The 20,153-nt window shown below is 39.1% G+C and overlaps 1 protein-coding gene across 1 annotated transcript in view; it reads right to left on the bottom strand.

Moving 5' to 3' along the window:
* Positions 1-15,179: 15,179 nt before the first annotated feature.
* Positions 15,180-20,153, bottom strand: part of LOC126742432 (nucleoside-triphosphatase THEP1) — a 28,185-nt gene continuing 23,211 nt past the window's right edge. Inside the window, exons 4-6 of the mRNA XM_050449082.1 lie at positions 15,549-15,645; positions 15,318-15,497; positions 15,180-15,262 (exon numbers count right to left, since the gene is read on the bottom strand). Of these exons, the coding sequence (XP_050305039.1) occupies positions 15,200-15,262; positions 15,318-15,497; positions 15,549-15,645 (340 nt within the window). The 3' untranslated portion in view covers positions 15,180-15,199. The remainder of the gene's footprint in view (positions 15,263-15,317; positions 15,498-15,548; positions 15,646-20,153) is intronic.

Below are 20,153 nucleotides of genomic sequence, written 5' to 3'. Positions count from 1 at the left end.
AATGGCATTGACCGTACTTCATTTGACTTAACCAAAGCTTCAATGCAGAATTGCACTTCATTAACCTTGACCTTGATGTTAGTCTTCTATCTGCACAGCACTGATACATTCCCAAATTCATAAAGTTGCTGCTCTATGGGGCTCACTGGCAACTTAAGTTTGATTACCATATCTTCTTGGATTGCGGTGAATAAATGGTGTTAAACTGACCATTTACTGTGACCTCTTTAACAAATTTGTTCTCCGACTTGATGCTAGCTGAGACTGTTTCCTCTACAACCTGTTGCCGCCTTCCCTAGGCTCCAACACTCATATCCTCAGATCCTATCCCCGGGGAGGGCCGGGGTAGAATAGCCCTCCGGTACGCTCTGCCTGTCGTAAAAGGCGACTAAAAGAGCAACCCCTTTGTTGTACTAGTTCCAGTAATATCGAAGATTATGGAGAAAGCAGTCAACCAACAACTGTTAAGATATCTGGAATCATCTGGACTAATCAGCGATCATCAATACGGCTTCCGAAAGCTTAGATTCACCGGCGATCTTCTGGCCTACGTCACACACTTGTGGACGGAGGCCATGGAGAAGCACGGCGAGTCCCGCTCAGTCGCTCTTGACATTTCCAAGGCATTTGACAGAGTGTGGCATGAGGGACTACTAACCAAGCTCTCCTCAATCGGCATACAAAACTCATTATTGAATTGGATCAAAAGTTTTCTTGAACAACGAACAATCCAAGTAGCTGTCGATGGATACCTCTCCGACAAATTTGACATTAACGCTGGAGTCCCTCAAGGATGCATTCTATCCCCCACCCTTTTATTGGTATATATACGATTTGCTAGGAACCTCTGTCAATCCAATCTACAGCTTTGCGGACGATAGCACACTTATTTCCACATTTAAGTCCGCCAAACCAACGACAGCCGCAAGTTCTCAGAATCTTAGGCGAATCCCAGAATATTAGAGCAATCTTGGAGTGGGGCGATAACAATTTGGTCAATTTTAACGCTAAAAAAAAGGCAGGCTGCAGTATTTACGATGAAGACTAACCTTGGTGGCCTGGAGCTGGTTACGCAGGGAAAACATTGCCAATGAAATTATCTTTACATCTTCTAGGAGTCAAGTTCACCAACAGTGTGTCCTGGCATGACCACGTTGCCGAGGTCGCCAGGGCGGCTTCCAAAAAACTCGGAGTGCTTTTCAAAACGAAAAAACTGTATACACCAGAACAGCTGCTGACTCTTTATAAGGCTTAAATACGCCATTTCCTCAAGTATTGCTCGCATGTCTGTAGCTCTGCACCCAAGCATATTTTAAACCTGCTGGATTCTATACAGAAGAGAGCTATTCGTCTTATCGACAAACCAGAACTGACAAAGAGTCTGGATAGTCTGAAGCACAGGAGAAAGGTGGCTGATCTCTGTTTATTCTACCGTTATTATTACGGTAAGTGCTCCTCTGAGCTGGCAGGCCTGATTCCACCCAGGGCTGTTCCGGCAAGAAGGACGCGTCTAGCAGTTGCGGCTCATCAACATCGAGTCCACCTGCCTACCCCAAGGACGTCGCTGTATCGGGACTCATTCATCTGGAGAACATCTTCTTTGTGGAACGGGCTTCCACCTCACATATTTCCCGACACATACAACCTACAGCAATTCAAGAGAAATGCCCACAAATATCTTCGCGCAAGCACCACTCCAAGAGTGACATAGGACTTTCCTCTTGTGGTTGTGTTTACCATAAAAAAAAATCTTGCTGCCTTCGACACATCATTTTATTCATGGTTCTGTCTATTTGATCTGACTTCGCTTGGTCTGCCCCTTGACCTCCAATCAGTTTGTTGCCTAGACCCTTGATCACTCCCTCTGCTATACAGCGTTGATGCAGTACCCTGACACATGCATATATTTTTTTCAGAGAAAACATAAAGGTCTCCCATCTTCATCTCTGCTTGGAAGAAGACTACAACTCTGGGTGGTTGACGGAAGTCGAAGCCCTATTTCGAACTGGTCTGGCTTCACCTGAATAGAATTTATTTACAATGCTATTTTCTCTGAAATCATTTCAATTTTCAGGATGACTCAATGAATAACCAACACATACGTCACTCAGCTCTAGGATTTGGGGTTTTGCCAACAAAACACTAGCGATTGTCCTAATTAAACTTTATTTATACTATATACAATATTATACAGGGTTTTCGACACTTTTGCTATACATTTAGCTTTACTTTTTAATAATGACTTTTAAAATTCACAATATCCTTACCTAAAGGCTGAAACAGAATTAACAATTTATGTTTTAAGAATTAAGTTTTATGAACGAACATGTGTCTTATTTTTAAACAACTGAAATTTAGGTTTTAAGATTTTAGTTTTAAGTTTAAAGAAAATCGATTTGTTGAATTTTATGATTTAGTTTTTAGAATTCCACTAATGATAACATCGTCATTTGAACTATGACTTTTTGTTGTTTTTTTTATATGTTCGATTGTCCCTAACCTTAAACTGCTTAAATATAAACAAATCTATTTTTGAATTAATTTAAAACCATTTCTGATAACTAGAAATTAATGTTTTGACTATTTTGGAGCCCTAAAACCCTAAGCTCGATAACTAAAAAGTTGTGGTTTATTAAAGTACAGGATGTGTATGATAATTGAATTACTCCCCTTCTTCCCTCCAATTTTCTAATATTTCATGCCAAGAAGATTTGAATAATTCAGAATGTAGAAATTCAGATCAATCATTATTCCAGTTAGTAAGAGAATGTCCCTTCTTATATCAGAAAGAAAATCTGGGTTTTTAAGGATTCTTTAAAAAAGGACATTGCCTGAAAATAAATTGGCAGTTTAATGAATTAATATGGTAAGTGGGCCTTCCTTACTTCTCTAAGAATGATATTTATTATTTCGCTTACCTATTTATGTTTTTTTTTAATTTAAGCTAGAATGTTGCAATAGGTGGGGACATCTTCGCCAGTATTTTATAAGAAAAAAAAGAAATAGCAACTGGTCCAATTGTTTAAAAAAAAAAGAAATCAATTAATATACTATTCGCTTTGCAAAGCCTAACGAGACATGGAAAATCCCATATAATTTTAATTTTTGTATTTTTTTTTGTAGTAAAAAAGTTACCATAACTGTCATCTCAACACTTAAGTTCAAAGGCAGTAAAATATATGTATTTGCAGGCAGTACTTTTACAAAATTGCCTCAAATACCTTGAAAAGTTGCGTTAACTACTTGAGACTCAAGTGACTATTCCATGCAATTCCCTGGAAGACTCTCAATAGTGTCAATTGTTTGGACGTATTAAAAAATGACTTCCATTACTTCAAAATTGCCTCAAATACTTTAAAAAGTTGCTTTAACTACTTAAAACTCAAGGGACTATTCTAGGCAATTAAAACTTCTTCTAGGCAATTCCCTGGAAGAAATTGATGCATTCAATTGCCTGAAAATGACTCCCAATAGTGTCAATTGAAAAGTTGCTTTAAATATTTGAAACTGAAGTGACTATTCCAGGCCGTTAAAACTTCTTCCAGACGATTCCCCGGAAGAAATTGATGCTTTTAATTGCCTGAAAGTGCCACAAAATGACCCTTAATAGTATCAGTTGTATGAACGTATTAAGAAATGACTTTCATTACTTCAAAATTGCCTCAAATACCTTGAAAAGTTGCTTAAACTACTGAAAACTCAAAGAACTATTCCAGGCAGTTGAAACTTCCTCCAGACAATTCCCTGGAAGAAATTGATGCTTTTAAATGCCTGAAGGTGCTGAAAAATTACTCTCAATAGCGTCAATTGTCTGGACGTATAAAAAAATTACTTCCATTACTTCAAAATTGCTTCAAATACGTGGAAAAGTTGCTTTAATTACTTGAAACTGAAGAGACAATTCCAGGCAATTAAAACTTCCTCCAGGCGATTCCCTGGAAGAAATTGATGCTTTCAACTACCTGGAAATACCAAAAAAGGACTCTATTAGGAAGGGAGTCATCTATCTAAATATACCAAAAAATTACTTGTTTCCGAGTATTCAAAAGCTAAGTGCCAAGACATTTTAATTCGATTTTTAACTCCAAAATTAAAGAAAAAAATAGGCTACCTTGAATTAAAAAATTATTCTTGCTATCCATGGATTTATGAGCCAAGACTGAAACTCAAAAATGCTTCAAAAATGTAATCTAGGCGTCCAGAAATCCATGAATTCAACAACTACGACTAGAAATCCAATATTTTTATTTAAATTCAAAAAAATGTATATCTAAATATTTAAAAAATTAGTTTTGTACTAATTTAACTTAAGCCAAGACTAAAAATTCGAAATTAAAAAATAAACTCCACGTAAATCAAACTTTTTTCATCCAACGATTACTAAAACTAAAAAATTAGTCTCGGCGTCCGACATTTCAAAAATTCAAGAATCAAGGCTAAAAACATCAGTGTCCTAATCTTCAATATTCTAGCATTCTGTAAAAAATACATATTCTCACTCAAGTGGAGGCATGATTCATGTTTGGATTAATGTCTTAATTATATATGACTTAATAATATCAGCAGTTCTAATCGATTTAATCTAATTTAAGTAGCATTACCAAAAAAATACCTAGATATTCATTATGTCGGATATCGGAATATTAGAGTACAATTAATTATATTAACTCAATGTTAAAACATCCAATCATTGAAAATTTCAAAATCTTCCCTTTGTATACTTTAATGCGCAGCTACTATAGTATTTAATCGTGATTGGTCGTATTGTGAGTTTAAAATCTTCATTGTGCCCACCTTCTTCATTTCATTTTAATCCCTATTCCCTAAAACATGAAACTGAATTCTTAAAACATACATTTTTGATTGTGTCTCTGGCTTAAGATCTCTTAATCGCGTCCTCCGTACTATCTACACTGTCAAGTTTGTTAAGGTTAATTCACAATATGTCCAATCTGTTAGGTCTTATTCACAATAACTCTGTAAAATTTACTCCTAACCATTTTGCAGTAGTTTAATGAAATTTCAGTTTTCTCAACATATACAACTTGTAGGCATGAATACAATAACTACATATCCAAACACCCTATGCACATTATCGTGCTCAACAATACAAGGAGCTATAAAACGAAACAAAGCTGCCGGATTTCAGTTTAATTGCTTTCCGATACGGAAGCAGCTTCGATTCTCTAAAGTCGCAACCGGCTGCGGTTTATGGCCTCGCGTGTCACGTCAGCTGCACGAAATGCACCCGAACAACAACAGGCCCAGTCGAGTACTAACACATTTTTTTAATTAGTCTATCGGGTTTTTCAATTTTGTTTTTCTTTAGTTAAAGTGTTACATGATATGGGTAATTATGTTATCAAAAACAATTAAAAAAAATGCTAACCCCATTTTTCCTAATAATCATTTTGATTTTTATATAAAGTGATAAAAATATATAATATAAAGTGATATATCATAGAATATGTCAGCATATTCAGAATAATCTGAAGTGGCAAAGCAAGTAATTCTGGAACAGTTTTAGATTTTAAATGAAATGCTAATGACTTAAATAATTTTTATTGTAGCAATCCTAAAGCCACGGCTTTTTTGCTAACCGTTCACTCCTCCGTCCGACCGATTCGAACGGGTCTTACAACTTTCATATTGAGGGGACGTGGTCTATGCCTAGACTACGCGTTCAATAGCAGCCCGATACCGACAATATAAATATACTATCTGTTCCGATCCTATTCCCGTCCAAAAACAAAAAGATAGGCGCCTAAATTAGCAAATCAGCGTTTCAAAGACCGGCAAGAGCCTCGTGACGGTAGAGCGGATAATCAGTGCCAAGACGACGACGTTTTTTTTTTGGCTTCTTTGCACTGTTTTGTTCTAATCTACTGTGTTATTGACTTAATGTCCAATAATAATTCCAGAATTTGGAGATACATTTTGAGAATAGTTACTCAAAAAATAACTTTCAAATAGGCTGCAGTCATGACCTTGTAATGGTATTACTGGCGCTTACTAATTTTTTTGAATCCCCTCTCGATCTTCTGGGTTATTCGTTAAGTTTGTAGTTGGTTATTCAACCATTATCTCGGGCGCCACCCTCAAGTTTAATGTGGATGACGCACCACAGCCTATCGGATAGCCTTTAAACAGTGGAGAAAGTAATCCAGGTCTTCTGTGTGAATAAAACAATAGGCAACATTGTAACAAAATCACATTTATTCATCCCCAAACCTAACATGTCATATATCTGCTAATACTTCTTAATAAACCTTACATACGGCCAAATTTAATACGGTACGTTGCGGGAAGAGAAGAGGATGGGTGCAATAAAGAGCACCCATGTCTGGTTGTTCCGGTAAGAAAAAAAAACTTTTTCTTTTTTTTATTAAAATTGTTACTTATATTTTTATTTAAGCACAAGATGGATTTATACAATTCAGTGAGAGATTTAAAGTGGACTGTATTTTTGTGATTAAAAGTAAATGTGGAAACGTCGAAAAAACAGCCTTTAAAGATCTTTACCTTAAGGTGTCTGTATCCGGCTTCAGCAGGCCTGCTCTGGACTTCTTGGGTCTTCTAACTCGCGTTTAATCACTAAGAGTGGTTGCGGGTTTGATAAGGAAATCACGATATGTGATGCGGTAAGATTAAGTCAATAATTGCGGAAATAAACGTATAGATCACAATACTGGAATCAATGCCCGATGCGTAAAAGTGCTAACAAGGAAGTAAGTCTGCTCTCTGCTCGCTGTTCAGCACAAACCAAAGGAATTTAGAAATTTAAAGGCTATCGTACACGCGCAGATTTGTTGTTGTTAACACTTAGAAAATATTAATTAAATTGGTTATAATAAAAGCAGAAAATTAAATTAAATGAAATGGTAGTTTTAATTTGGAGAGAAAAACAAATTAATATTATAAAAAGAAAAAAAACTAAACTTTTTGGACGTTCACAAACTAAATGTGGACGGTAAGCAAAATTTAAAAGCAGTACGGTTAATTGTGGCAGTAAACTAACGGATTAGATACAACCCAGAGAAAATAAAGCATGAAACGGTCGGTATTAATCGGTATGGTAACCGGTAAATCACCCATAGGATATGTAAGCTCGTAACCTTGGCCAGCTCAGTTTAAAATATCGGTAGACGCGATCTTAATTTATGTAGGTAGAAGATGGCAATGTTGTCAGGTTGGGAATAAAGGCATAATATCCAATGCAGGGTGCTACCACAGATGTAATTAGCTCCGTGTATCCTGTGGACATCAGAAATATATTGAGAACGGACATGCGCGGTACTCGGTAAACGCGGTAGTGGTGGTACGGATACAAACGGTGCTGAGGTGTTAAACGCCATGATAAATTAACGCGGTCGCGCGTTTATTAACAAAATAGAAACTTTCCTAAATTTACTGGGCAAAGCTGAGTTGTCAATATGAATCTTGAAAATTATTAATTTAAGTTGGAAAAAGAACCGAGTAATTCTATAAATAAATAAGAGAATTACAGAAAATTTAGTTACTTCGTTACAACTTTGTGGCAGTCAGTTCATGCGCGTCACTAATTAGATGACGAGGTATTTGGCTATCAAAAAGTTCTTTATTTAAGCAACAGGAACAGGTACACATTAACAAGTGCTAGTAAGGGCAAATCCCAAAAACAGATCTTACTAGCTAAATATAAAATAATTTCCTGAGTAGCTATGCATTACACTAAAAAATGTAGCGTTTTTTTTTGTTTTTCTAATGTAATAATTTGATATTGTATGAAACTCCTAAGAGATTCAGCGTACTTATAAATAACATTTCTAGATGGCGTTAGCTGTTCTTCGTTTTGAATTGTAAATAATTTATTGGAATCAGGTTATTTTGCTCTCTCTCTCTCGGACTAAAGTGATTTTTCTATTTCTTTGTCCTTTGTCATTGGTCACGTACACCATGCTTAAGGATGAATTTTTAGGTATTTTTTAGTATTGTCCTGTAATTTGAATACTTTGCCTTTGGGAATTTGCCGCTGCAACTTAAATCTAAGCGGGACATCGTTGTATTGTCAACTCTTGTAAAACTGGGCCTGCTTGAGTTTATCCATGAAAAGGTACCCAGAAATTGCGTTTTGGCTTTCTTTCCAAATGGTGTTTTCGTCAGGTTAACAAGTTTAATTTCTCGAGGTTGGGAGTCGACCTCATGGCAACACTAGCGATATAATGTAAAAAATTACTTTAATACACTTTATAAATGACCCTCTAACATCTTGAGGTAAGCCTGATTCCTATTCTTTATAAAAAAAATTTCATGGTTTTTAAAGCCACCATTTTTGAAGTTTTACGTGTTAATTTTAGGGTCTTATGCAGGGTCTTAAGCCAGGTTTTAAGCCTAGTTGCATTTTTAACAAAAAACTTTCTTATAATTTTCACAACAATGATTTATTTAAGTGAAACATTAAACAATATACATTGACCAGTATTTGCATACTTTTATAATATAGTGTTGTTAATAATTGAAGCTTATTTTGTGTTTTACTGTGCGTTATAATTCATTACATCCTTTTTTCGTTTATGTGAGAACCAATTTGCCAGTTAAAGATTCTTACAACTGCACGTTAAATAAACACATCACACTGAACAGCGCCCACAAATTAAAAGGTAAACATCGCTAAAATAATGCATGCCAACCCACCACCAATTAGTGTTCTCCAGACTGATAATCTGCCGTTAGCATATGTGCCACTCTATTAAAGACTTTCAACATCAGTCGATTTTTATAAAAAGCAAAAATCTGATAAAAAGTGGTTACAAAAGCTTATCTAACACTAATTCAAACGTAAAACAAGATAAAATGACAATAAACATACAAATATAAGGACATCCCAACAACAAATGCACACGACATGTATGCACTGCGAAAAGAGGTGATGTCCAAGACTGCCATTCGTTGTATTGCCGTATTATATTATTCTACGCGACTGTACCAGTTGTCCGCGGTCTAAGACCTGACAACTCCTCGAGAGGAATAAAAGGGAAAGCCGGATCAGGTGATTATTGAACCAAGGATGATCGAGCAAGTACGATACCGTGAGAAGACAATCGTTGTTATTCATTAACCGGTCACTTACCAGAATCTTTGATTCTGGGGCCCAGCAGATGAAACGAGGGCTAGTGGCTAAATGCGGACCTCTGGCTTCTAAGAAAGATAACAGGAAGATGGAGAATCTCCTTCTCTGGCCAACGATGTTGAGCTGCCTCATTAAATCATGCGTCCACTTCATAAACCGCCTTCTTTTGTGCATGGCATTGTGCAATAGAATTATTGTCTTAGTATATTATCCCAGCGCAGCTGCATGTCACAAATTACCAGAAAGTTGTCCTTATGTATGGCAAAATCTGGTTTGGAATATGAACCGTCTGGGTATAGGTTCTTCACTAGATTCAACTTCCACCCTTTAACCCTTGGAGGGGCAGTGCATTGCAATTTTACTAACAATCTCGTGATGCCGTTCAATCCTTTCCCAGTGAATTACCGGGAATTACTGAAGTGTTGTAAATAAGCCTTAACACCGTACCAAGCATCGTACAAAATATAAACGTAACTTAAAATTACATCTGTCAGGTTGCTCAGTACATATAAAGAAGTTATATTATATCATGTGTGGCTGTTGCGGTCAGCAAATAAGGCACACTTGTTTAGGAACTTAATTTATTGCCCTTAAATAACCTAATTTCACATAAAAACTATTTTAAATTATCAAAAAGAACATGAGTAATGTTCGACAAGTGTCGTCGATTCGGAATGCGCGGGAGAATCTCCCGTCTACCGTAACTTGTCATCCGTCTACCCTTGACAAGACAGACAATAGCTAGTTGTTGCCGGACTTCTGCAGCCAATCAGATTTCGGGCGAATTAACCTGTTATGTATATTCCCCACAGGGCTCCCCTCAGTGAGGAATCCGCTGGTTGCGAGCGATTGTGTTGAAATGCATTGAGCTGCATTAGGTTGGCGTATGAATTTTCTTCCAAGAGACGATGAACTGCTGGAACCTATGCGGGTTCTAGGCTGTCCATAGACACTCGTTAAGGGACACTCTGGAGATTAAGTGTTAGGAACTTGTCGTGTCGTTCCAATACTTTATACGGACCACTGTATGGAGCTGTTAGCGGTGGCTTCATTTTGTCGTTGTGGATAAACGCATGTGTCGCTGATTGAAACGCCGGATGAACATAGGCGGTGCGAGTTGAGTGGTTGCTGGTTGGTACCGGTCGTAATGCTCCCATAATCTCGCGGAGCCGCTGGACAAATCGGTGTTCATCAGGAGCGGCGGCACTAGGAGCCAACAGCCGGGGAGGCAAACTGGTGTACCCTTACACCAACTCAGAGGCTGTGCATGAGGTGTCTGGCTTAAAGGCGTAAGCTAAGCATGACCAGAGGCAAAGCTTCGGTTCAGGACACGACGTCGGCAGCAATAAGAGCAGCTTTAGGAGTCCGGTGGAAACGTTCAATACACCCATTCGACTGTGAGTGATAGGGAGTCGTGTTGATGTGCTGTACCCCCAGCATTGTATTGAGCTGGCGGAATATCTGGCACTCGAATTGTCTTCCTCGGTCGGTAGTTATGGTACCTGGAACGCCAAAGCGAGATATCCATCCTTCAAGAATTTTTACTGCCACAATCTCAGCAGTTATCTCGGAGATGGGTATGGCTTCAGGCCACGAATGATGGTCAAGGGGTACCGAAACCCTTGGCTAGGCGAAAGTGGTCCTACAATGTCAACATGACTATGGGCGAATCCTTCGTCTGGCATACCTGTGACGACACAAGTGTAACGGTGTGACGCCCAACCTTGGCGCGTTGGAATTGAAGGCACTCTCTAGACCACTGTTTGACTTGGTGGTTCATGTTATGCCACACAAAGCTTTCTGCGATAAGTCTAGATGTGTGGTACCGGGTAACGGTCGGGTTTGGTAATAACATTGAGGCGGCGGAAGTCCCCACAGGTACGCCACTGTCCGTTGACTTTTTGGACCACGTGTAGTGGACTGGCCCATGGAGATTTTGAAGGTTGAATAATACCCGCTTTCAAAAGGTCGTCGAACTTCGCTCGAGCAGCTTGTAGACAGTCTGGCGGTAGTCTACGGGGCTTACAGTATACCGGAGGACCTTAAGTCTCAATATTGTGCTGAACTTATCCAGGATCTTTGATTGCGAATGGTAGCAGGCGTTCGTAAGGGTGGGCAGTGAACAGCCCAACTTCTAAGACCTTCTAAGACCATGCGATGCTGTTTGGCACTGCGGGACTCACCAGACACTTACTTCGCATATCGACAGTGATGCCATGGTGTGTGAGGAAGTCGGCACCTAAGATGGTTGTAGTGACATCTGCAACTACGAAGTTCCGTGTGACGGTTGGTCGAGACCAAGATTCAGCGTGACAGACAAACAGTACTGGGTTGAATAGCAATGCAGATTTTACGTGGTAGCACACTTACATTGGCTCCAGTGTCAATAAGGAACTGAAGTTAAAGGGCTTTGTCTGTGATAAAGAGGCCACGTGGTGTATGGGGGGCAACTGTCGTCGCCATTACTGCGCCCCCTGATCGTTTTTTGAAAAAGTGCATGGAGGTCTGCACTTCTTTGCCCGAGTCCCAGACCTCGGATGGTAGTAGCACGTGTTGGGGTGTTCATTGCCGTCGGTAGCTTGGGCTGATTGGGGTTTACTTTTTAGTAGAAGGCACTGACCTGGTCGCTGAGTTGAGCTACGACTTCGTCTAAGAGTCTAAGTTCGGTTTCTCGTCAATGGACATAACTGGAAGACTGGTACAACGTGTATATTTGTCAGCTCTCTTGACGAGGACCTCTAGGTCGCCATCAAGGATTGATATTATGCCTCGGACTTGGGGAGGTAAGCAATCAAACCATAGGTTTTTAAGAACTTGTAAGCTAATATTATTAGACGCTAAAGATTGCATACGATGTAAAAGTTGTGTTGGTTTAAGGTCACCCAAGGTCATCTCCATTAACCGTTGTATCTTTTCATCAACACTACTGCCAAATCTCGTGAGGAGGCGAGCCTTCAAATCGTCGTACGCCCTACCCGTGGTAGGGTTTCTTAGTACGTCAACCACCTCTAGAAGAACTTCGCTATTGAGACTAGTTACTGTGTGGTCGAACAGTCGTCCGCGGTGATTCTGGCTTGTCGGAACTGTGCTTCTAGGCGGAGAAACCATAGTTCAGGCTCTAAGCACCAAAATTCAGGCCTTTATCCCTACGTGGGCAATTGCGCTGTGGTTTTGAGGAAGCGTGTGCTGCGTGGAGGGTCCAGGAACCCAAATTTCTTGCACAGGGACAGTGTTAGCGACAGATTCGGCATCGGCATTGCTGACGGTTCGACGCTATCAACAGATTCAGCGTTAGACATGTTCCTTCATTTTCGTTTCGATCACGTCGGGGTCACCAATGTGGCTGTTTCGGTCAGCAAATAAGGCACACTTGTTTAGGAACTTAATTTATTACCCTTAAATAACCTAATTGCACTTAAAAACTATCTTAAATTATCAAAAATAACACGAATAATGCTCGACACGTATCGTCGATCGGAATGCGCGGGAGAACCTCCCGTCTACCGTCACATGTCATCCGTTTACCCCTGACAAGACAGATAACAGCTGGTTGTTGCCGGACGTCTGCAGCCAATCAGATTTGGGGCGAATTAACCTGTTATGTATATTCGCCACACATGCCTTGCCTCGTGTCTCATGTCGGTTGTTTAGCGGCTTATATAAATAAAAGTCTTACTCAAGAAACAGTATTTATTTAAATACATAACAAAATTTGGCCTAACCTGACTGATTCTCTATCTTGTTACAGCCGGCACGACATTTCCGGTGTTCTGGGAGATTGTATGGTAGACCAGCCACAGGTGAGCTATTGCAACGCAATTGGATGGCTCTAACATAATCTCTCCCCATCCAATGTCATGACATGTTGTCAGATGAGTTTTCGACATCAACGGGTATTGAGCTGAGCAGTTCTTGACTGCTTCCAGCCAAAATTGCTCTGGCTCCAAGTTCTTGTCAAAGCTTGCAGCCTATTAAAGTCACAACGAACTGTGGAATTTGCAGAACTAAAATGAGGGTGGAATCCTCGGTGCTGTAAAGGAGTAACCGTTGCAAAGGACCCAAGAGCATACGCGGAATAAAATTCCATAGGTTCATAACTCCTAAATCACCAGACTTTGTTTTGGCATAGATAGTGGCATCCAGGGTATGCTGACTAAGGTATAAGAATATTTTAACAGCAACTCAAATACATCTATCAGCCTAGCGTCCGACTTTGCTTGTGGTCCTGGTGTTCTGAAGGCCGTACAGATTCTTTTTGGGAATAGATATGTTTTTATTAGCGACAACTTTTGAACTGGCTTTAAAAGAGTTGATATTAAATTCTGGAGCCAGTTACTCGTATATATGGCAAGACTTGATCGCGCTAAACATATGGCAAAGATACTTAAAGCAGCGATGTTATGTATCATGCGAATCGGAATCTTGTGGTAATGAAGGAAGAGGCATGTCCTAGGAACAACCCTTTCTTCTCTAAGAACCAAGGCCATGGATTCCTCTGGTTACAAAAAAAAACAACCCACCTGATTAAGAATCAGCGGAAGCTGCGCCTCTCTATCCTTCAAGATAATGTCATCGACAAAAGCCATGAGGTCAGAGCAATGAACAGACTGGTCAAAGCTCAATGAACCTCCTCCACTTCCATTATTAAGACAAGTTAGAATTTCATCGATGGCGAGAAAATAAACGAAATGGGGCTTAAGGAATCTCGCTGTTTTACCCTACGGGTGACATTTAAAGAGCAGGTGGAATTTTTCCAACCAACCAAATGAATTGAAACCAAATTTTGAGGAGTGTTTTTCGAAACAGTCCAAGATTGAGGATTATGAGACTTCAGTAAGAAAGAATTATACAGGGCTGCTAGTTTATTATCGAAGGTAGTTTTAACATGGCCAACTTGGATTCCATGGGGGCCAGCGGCGGCCAGCTTCCAAAAAGGGCTTGGATTTAGCTATTTCCCCGGCAGTTATTGGGGCTAATAAGTACTGTATAAAGGAGTAGGGGTCAATTAATGGGATCGTATCAGGGAGACGGGCTCTCCAGAATACCGAAGACCATTTTATCAGGGAAGGACCAGTAGGAACTGCCAGGATCTGCTGGGAGAAACATGTCTGAATTTCCTGGAACATTTGAAAAAACATACAAATGCTCCACCTTCACATAAAGTCTTACTTAGGCTTAATAACCACTCTCACATATTCATATTAACGCACTAGACTTTTGTAAGATGAATGGTATTGTGATGCTATTGTTCCCTTCAACTGTTCAGACAAGCTCCAACTGAAAAATGTCGACCTGTAATGGATAGATGGATGGATGCAAAACCATCCCGGCAGCATCATGTCATGACTGGCAATATCATGTCAATGATATCGCAGATATTTTACGTGTTGCTGTGCCGCTTAATACTCGGACATCAAGGTAGAGGTAGACTTCAGCAAATTTCACCCAAATCCTCTACAAGTTCTCAATCCATTCCTGTGTTGACAAGTCAAACAAAAAAATATCGAGTCTAAGAGTATAAGCCTTTTGTTTGCACCGGAAGAAGTACGCCCACTTCCAAAAGTACCTCCAAGGAAATTAACAAACAATATGAATGTGAAAAACAAAAAAATCCATAACCGCCACACTCGTAAAAGAAAGAGAATATGAACACAAAGTGAATCGAACCCAAGCTAAGCAAGGTATAAAAAGATTAGATGGAGAGATGGGCTATGGAAAATAAAGGCTTAAATGTTTCAACTACCCTACTTCACCAAAGCCTGCAGTCTATAGACTTTAATTAGTATTTCGATCTTGCTGAGAGTTCCTTTGACTCCAACCAGTCAAACTCCCCAACACAGCTACGGTCGCACTACAGAAAATCGGTCCTACTTTTGAGTTAGACCCCGTATAAAGGATCTTGGAGGGACAGACCGTAGAAACAACCGAAGCTATCATGCAAGTCCAAGGTCCACAGGTTCATAATTCTCATCTGCACGGTTATACCAGAAACCGTACTGTCCTTTCAGTTACAGTGGCACGCCCCTCAGCAATATGCGCTAAAGTCTTGACTTAAATAATAACAAACAAATTTTTTTATTAGTTTCGTGTTTAATTAATATGTGTTAAACTTAGTATAGTTTCTACCAGGCAGTCTCTGTTGTCGATAGTGACCTAAAGAAAACCAATAATTAAATTATTGTAAACACATTCTAGAAAGAAATATTACGTTTAAAAGGTGACATTTAGGGTCCTTTTTTAACCTTTCGACAAAAGTTGGACCCTTAGTGGGAACAGTAGCAATAATTCGTACGTCAGGCTTATTAAGCGCTTTTGTAACCGCTTCCTCAAAGTTTCTGCTAAACAATTCCATTTTGCCTATTTCATCTATTATTAAAATCCCCTTCTCCTAAAAACATACTTAATTAATTTATTATGTTATTTATAAGTCATAACTTACAAATTTTGAAATTATATCTAGCACGGACTCCTCAAACTGTTTTATATAAACCGTATAACTTCCAAGGTATTTTATATCCGGACTTAAAGGTTGTTTCCTAAAAAAATCAAATTATTTATTTCCATTGACATAGTATATAAAAAGAATTGTTTGGATTTGGTTTCATGCCGCGTCATTATAGTCACATACTCGTCCTTCTCTATTCTCAACAGTTACGTGACTGTTTCATAAATAACACCAAGGAAGTGAAGTAAACAAAGGTAAAGGTAAGCATTTTCAATTGGCTGAAGTATGGTCGGCTGAAGGTTGAAGCTATGGGTCAGGCCCAAGACATAACGAATAATACGCTTTTGCAATGTTATATAAAGGGTGTTTCCATAAGAACGCAAAATTTGAATTGCGCGCTGTGTTTGATAGTCATAATGTCACATGAATATGACGTGACCGATCGAAATTTGACAGATGGGAGTTGGTAAACATGGAGCCTTACACAGTAGAACAACGCGTTCTGATTGTCAAACATTATTATCAAAGTGGTGAAAGTTTAATTCGTAAAGTGCATCCAATGTTTGGTCGAAATAATGTTCCTAATAATTCTAATTCGTGAAAAGAATAATCAAAAAATCGAAAGTACTGGTTTGGTTAGTGATGTTACACAGACAATACGAGCTCGTAGAGTTCATTCAGGACAAAAAATTACGGCAGTTCGCGAAAGTTTGACAGAAAGACTAGAGACGTCATCGGGCACAAGAATTGAACATTTCAATAGGCAATCTTCAGAGAATTCTTACTAAAAACTTACAGCTGCATGACTAAAAAATCCAATTGCCTCAACAACTGCCAGCAGAGCATAAACAGCGAAAAGAATTTACCAATTGGATCCTTGAGAAACTTGCAAACTGCTGAATTTGCAAACAAAATAATTTTCAGTGATGAGGCCCATTTTCACCTGGATGGCTTCGTTAATAGGCAAAACTTTCGCATTTGGAGCATAGAAATTCCACAAATGATTCATCAGAAAGAAATGCATCCAACGTGTCACTGTATGGTGTGCATTATGGTCTGGAGGAGTAATTGGTTTTTCTTCGAAAACGAAGAAGTTAATGTAATAACGGTGAATGGCGAATGTTATTGTGCTACGATAACACAGATTCTTATGCCTCATTTGGAACCTATTGATATTGACGACATGTAGTTTGACAGCAGGGCGGTGCCACATGTTATATCTTTTGAAAACATTGATGATCTTGCACGAGTTTACTTCTGGTCGTGTTATTTTCCGATTTGGTGACCAGAATTAGCCTCCACGATCTTGCGATGGAACGCGTTTAGTAATAATTTCTGGCTGTAGGATTATCTGAAGTCATTGAAACCGGAATGAGACGCTAACGCTACACTATATGGAATAAAATTATTGAAAATTTCGTCAAAAGGGTACGCATATCCCAGCAAAGCCGTGGCGGCCATTTACAAGATATTTTGTTTCATACATAATTCCCAAATGTTTTTCTAAATCAACAGAGCTAACGTGTGCACTTTAGAGGCGCGCGAGGTTTCCCGTAGTTACTATCTCCTCTCCTGCGGTCGCTACTCGTTGATGACCTGTTGGCCATAATTCGACTGTGGGAGGTAGAAGTCCAAGCTTGATCCGGTGATCCTGTTAAGAAGAGGTACCTGTTAACGAGAAGTGCTGAACATCATGTTAAAATGGTGCGAGAGGGAGGAAATGTCCATTAATCCGCATAAAATGGTAATAGTGCCATTCACCAGAAAAGGGAATATGGGCGAACTCAAACCGCCAATCCTGAGAGGTGAAACCATCCAATTTGCAACAAAGGCGAAATATCTTGAAATAGCTTTAGATAGGACGTTTAATTGGAACTCGCATCTTGACAAAACACTCAAGAAATCCAAACTGTCCCTATTAAACTGTCGCAAGATATGCGGCAAAATCTGGGGAATGAACCCAAAACAGATGCAGTGGTATACACAGATGATCTGTGTATAGACCTCCTACGATATCCTACGGCTCTGTGGCATAGTGGAGTAAAGCAACACAACTGGCCAAAACAAAAGTTAGCAGCTTCAAAGGCAGGCTTGCTTGCTTATTACGAGGGCGATCAGAATCACCTCGACAGTCGCCATGGAAGTACTACTTGGACTGAGCCTCTGCACATATACCTGCAGGGGGAAATCATAAGAACTACTTACAGGGTGCACCATGTCATAAAATCATCTCGGCAAACACAGTCTGGATGGAATCAACTGAACTGGTTAAAAAGGTCTGCAATCACAGCACACTTGGTATGCCACCAGACCTAATGCCAAGAAAAACACTAAACACAAGTTCATACTCGGTCAACATTCCAAACCGAGCGGACTGGAATCACAAATGGATGGAACTAGAAAAAGCGGACCTCCGAGTGTATTCAGACGGCTCCAAAACCAACTTAGTTAGGAGTAGGAGCTGGAAAATACTGCACTAACCCAAGGACAGAAATATCTATCTGCCTTTGAAAACACTCATCAATTTTTCAGGTGGAAGTACATGCCATTAAAATCTGTGCAAGAATGCCTAACCAAATGCAATTTGAAAAGAGAATTATCAAAATCTACAGTGACAGTCGGCTCTTAAAGCGCTAGAATCCCGTTTCTGCACATCCAGAGTAATATGGAGCTGCAAAAACGAGCTCATTGCAAAAACGAGCTCATACTGCTTGGGAAAGGAAAAAATTACCCTAATATGGGTTTAGGGACATTCTGGGCTTACAGGAAATGAGACGGCTGACAGGCTAACTAAAAAAGAAGCAGAATGCAATCTGATAGGTTCAGAACCCGCATTAGGCATCGCCTACAATGCGGCAAAACACACAATCTCAAATCTGGTGTACAACAAAGCAAAGCGCTACTAAGAGGCATAAGAGAACTCAACAGGAAGCACAGGAATCTGCATGGAGGAAGCCGAGACTGCAGAGCGCATCCTATGCAGATGTCCGGCACTAGAGAGAATCAGGCAGGCCGCCATCATCGGAAATACCTTACCTAAGACGAAAGACATTAAGAATGGTTCTTCGGTACAAATTAAGTACAAATGTTTTTCGCAATAGACGAAATCGCCCACTGCCCGATTTTTTTGCACACAACACGTTGTGGGTATAGTAATTTACCCACGATGCAACTAGATATAATTTTTCGAGCACTGAGTAAAGATAATTGACCAGAACGTGTGGATACATTTCATCACACACAACGCGAATGAAGTTTTATTTCGCGTTGTAAAGCATTCATTTTGCCTACGTCGCGTTCTGGGTATTAAGATTTATTCAGAATGCGTTGGAGGTGAATTGCCGGTTGTCGGAGACAGTCTGTGACACGTACGGATAGATGACGGGTGCAAGTATTGTATTTTTAAGTTATGTGATTTGTGATTCATTGTGTGTGTCTTTGAGAATGTGATTATGGGAATTAATGTCAAAGAAAAAAGACAGGTCGTTGTTATTATCAGACGAACGTTACTTAGAAATTGTAAATGACATAAAAGTAGCACTTGAAAGGAGACGGGATGGGCCAGAATTATCATCCAAACAATATCGTAGACTAAAACGATAATATGATCTATTAACAGTTGGCGAAAAAGATAAACTATTTAAGAAGGAACATTTAGGAAACCAATCAGGTTTAATTTTTTATTGTGCAGCAAGTCAAAATGTATAATAAAATACACACAGCTCATTTACAAATAGGACACAAAAGAGAAAAGGCAATGGAAAATTAAATAGAAAAGAAATACTGCAATGTTACTAGAGAGGTAATTCATATATATTTAGACTTCTGTCAATCGTGTGCTCTAAAGAAAAAGGCAAAAAGTAAAGGATTAGTTGTGAAACCTATGATTATGAGTGAAATGAATTCACGTTGCCAGGTAATGTTAATTAACATTTGTCATTGTTATTTCCATGGTTATGTGTTCTGTTACGTTATATTGTATTTACCTCGATAATATTGTGATTTGCTGTAACTTTATTATCACAGTACCACTAACTTAATGTTTTTCTTTAGGTTGACCTTATCGATATGCAAAGTGATCCTGATGGAGAATATAAATTTATTCTCAATTATCAAGATCACCTAACTAAATTTGTAATACTACGACCACTTAAAACAAAGACAGCAAATGAAGTGGCAGATGTTATTCTCGATATATTCTGTATGTTTGGAGCCCCAAATATTGCAAGTTGGTCAGCTATAAAAATCGTTCACGGTAAATCACGACATTCCCAGAGTCAGGGCTCCGTTGAAAGAACAAATCAAGATGTTCGCGATAGCCTTGTAGCCTGGATGTCAGATAATAACTGTCAAAATTGGGCAACAGGTCTTCGGATTATTCAGAGTACAAAAAACCGCAGTTTCCATACAGGTATAAAGCGAACACCTTATGAAGCCATGTTTGGAACTCCACCGAGAAATGGACTTTTGGATTCATGCTTGGACACCTGTGTAGCAAATGAAATTAAGACTGAAGAACAACTTGAAGAGCATCTGAAATTAATAAAAGAATCTTTAGAAAACGAACAAGAAAACGACACCGAATTTAGTATCGAAAAG

Source organism: Anthonomus grandis, chromosome 11 (genome assembly GCF_022605725.1).
Source record: "Anthonomus grandis grandis chromosome 11, icAntGran1.3, whole genome shotgun sequence".
Lineage (NCBI taxonomy): Eukaryota > Metazoa > Arthropoda > Insecta > Coleoptera > Curculionidae > Anthonomus > Anthonomus grandis.
This window is presented reverse-complemented; position numbering and strand designations above follow the sequence as displayed.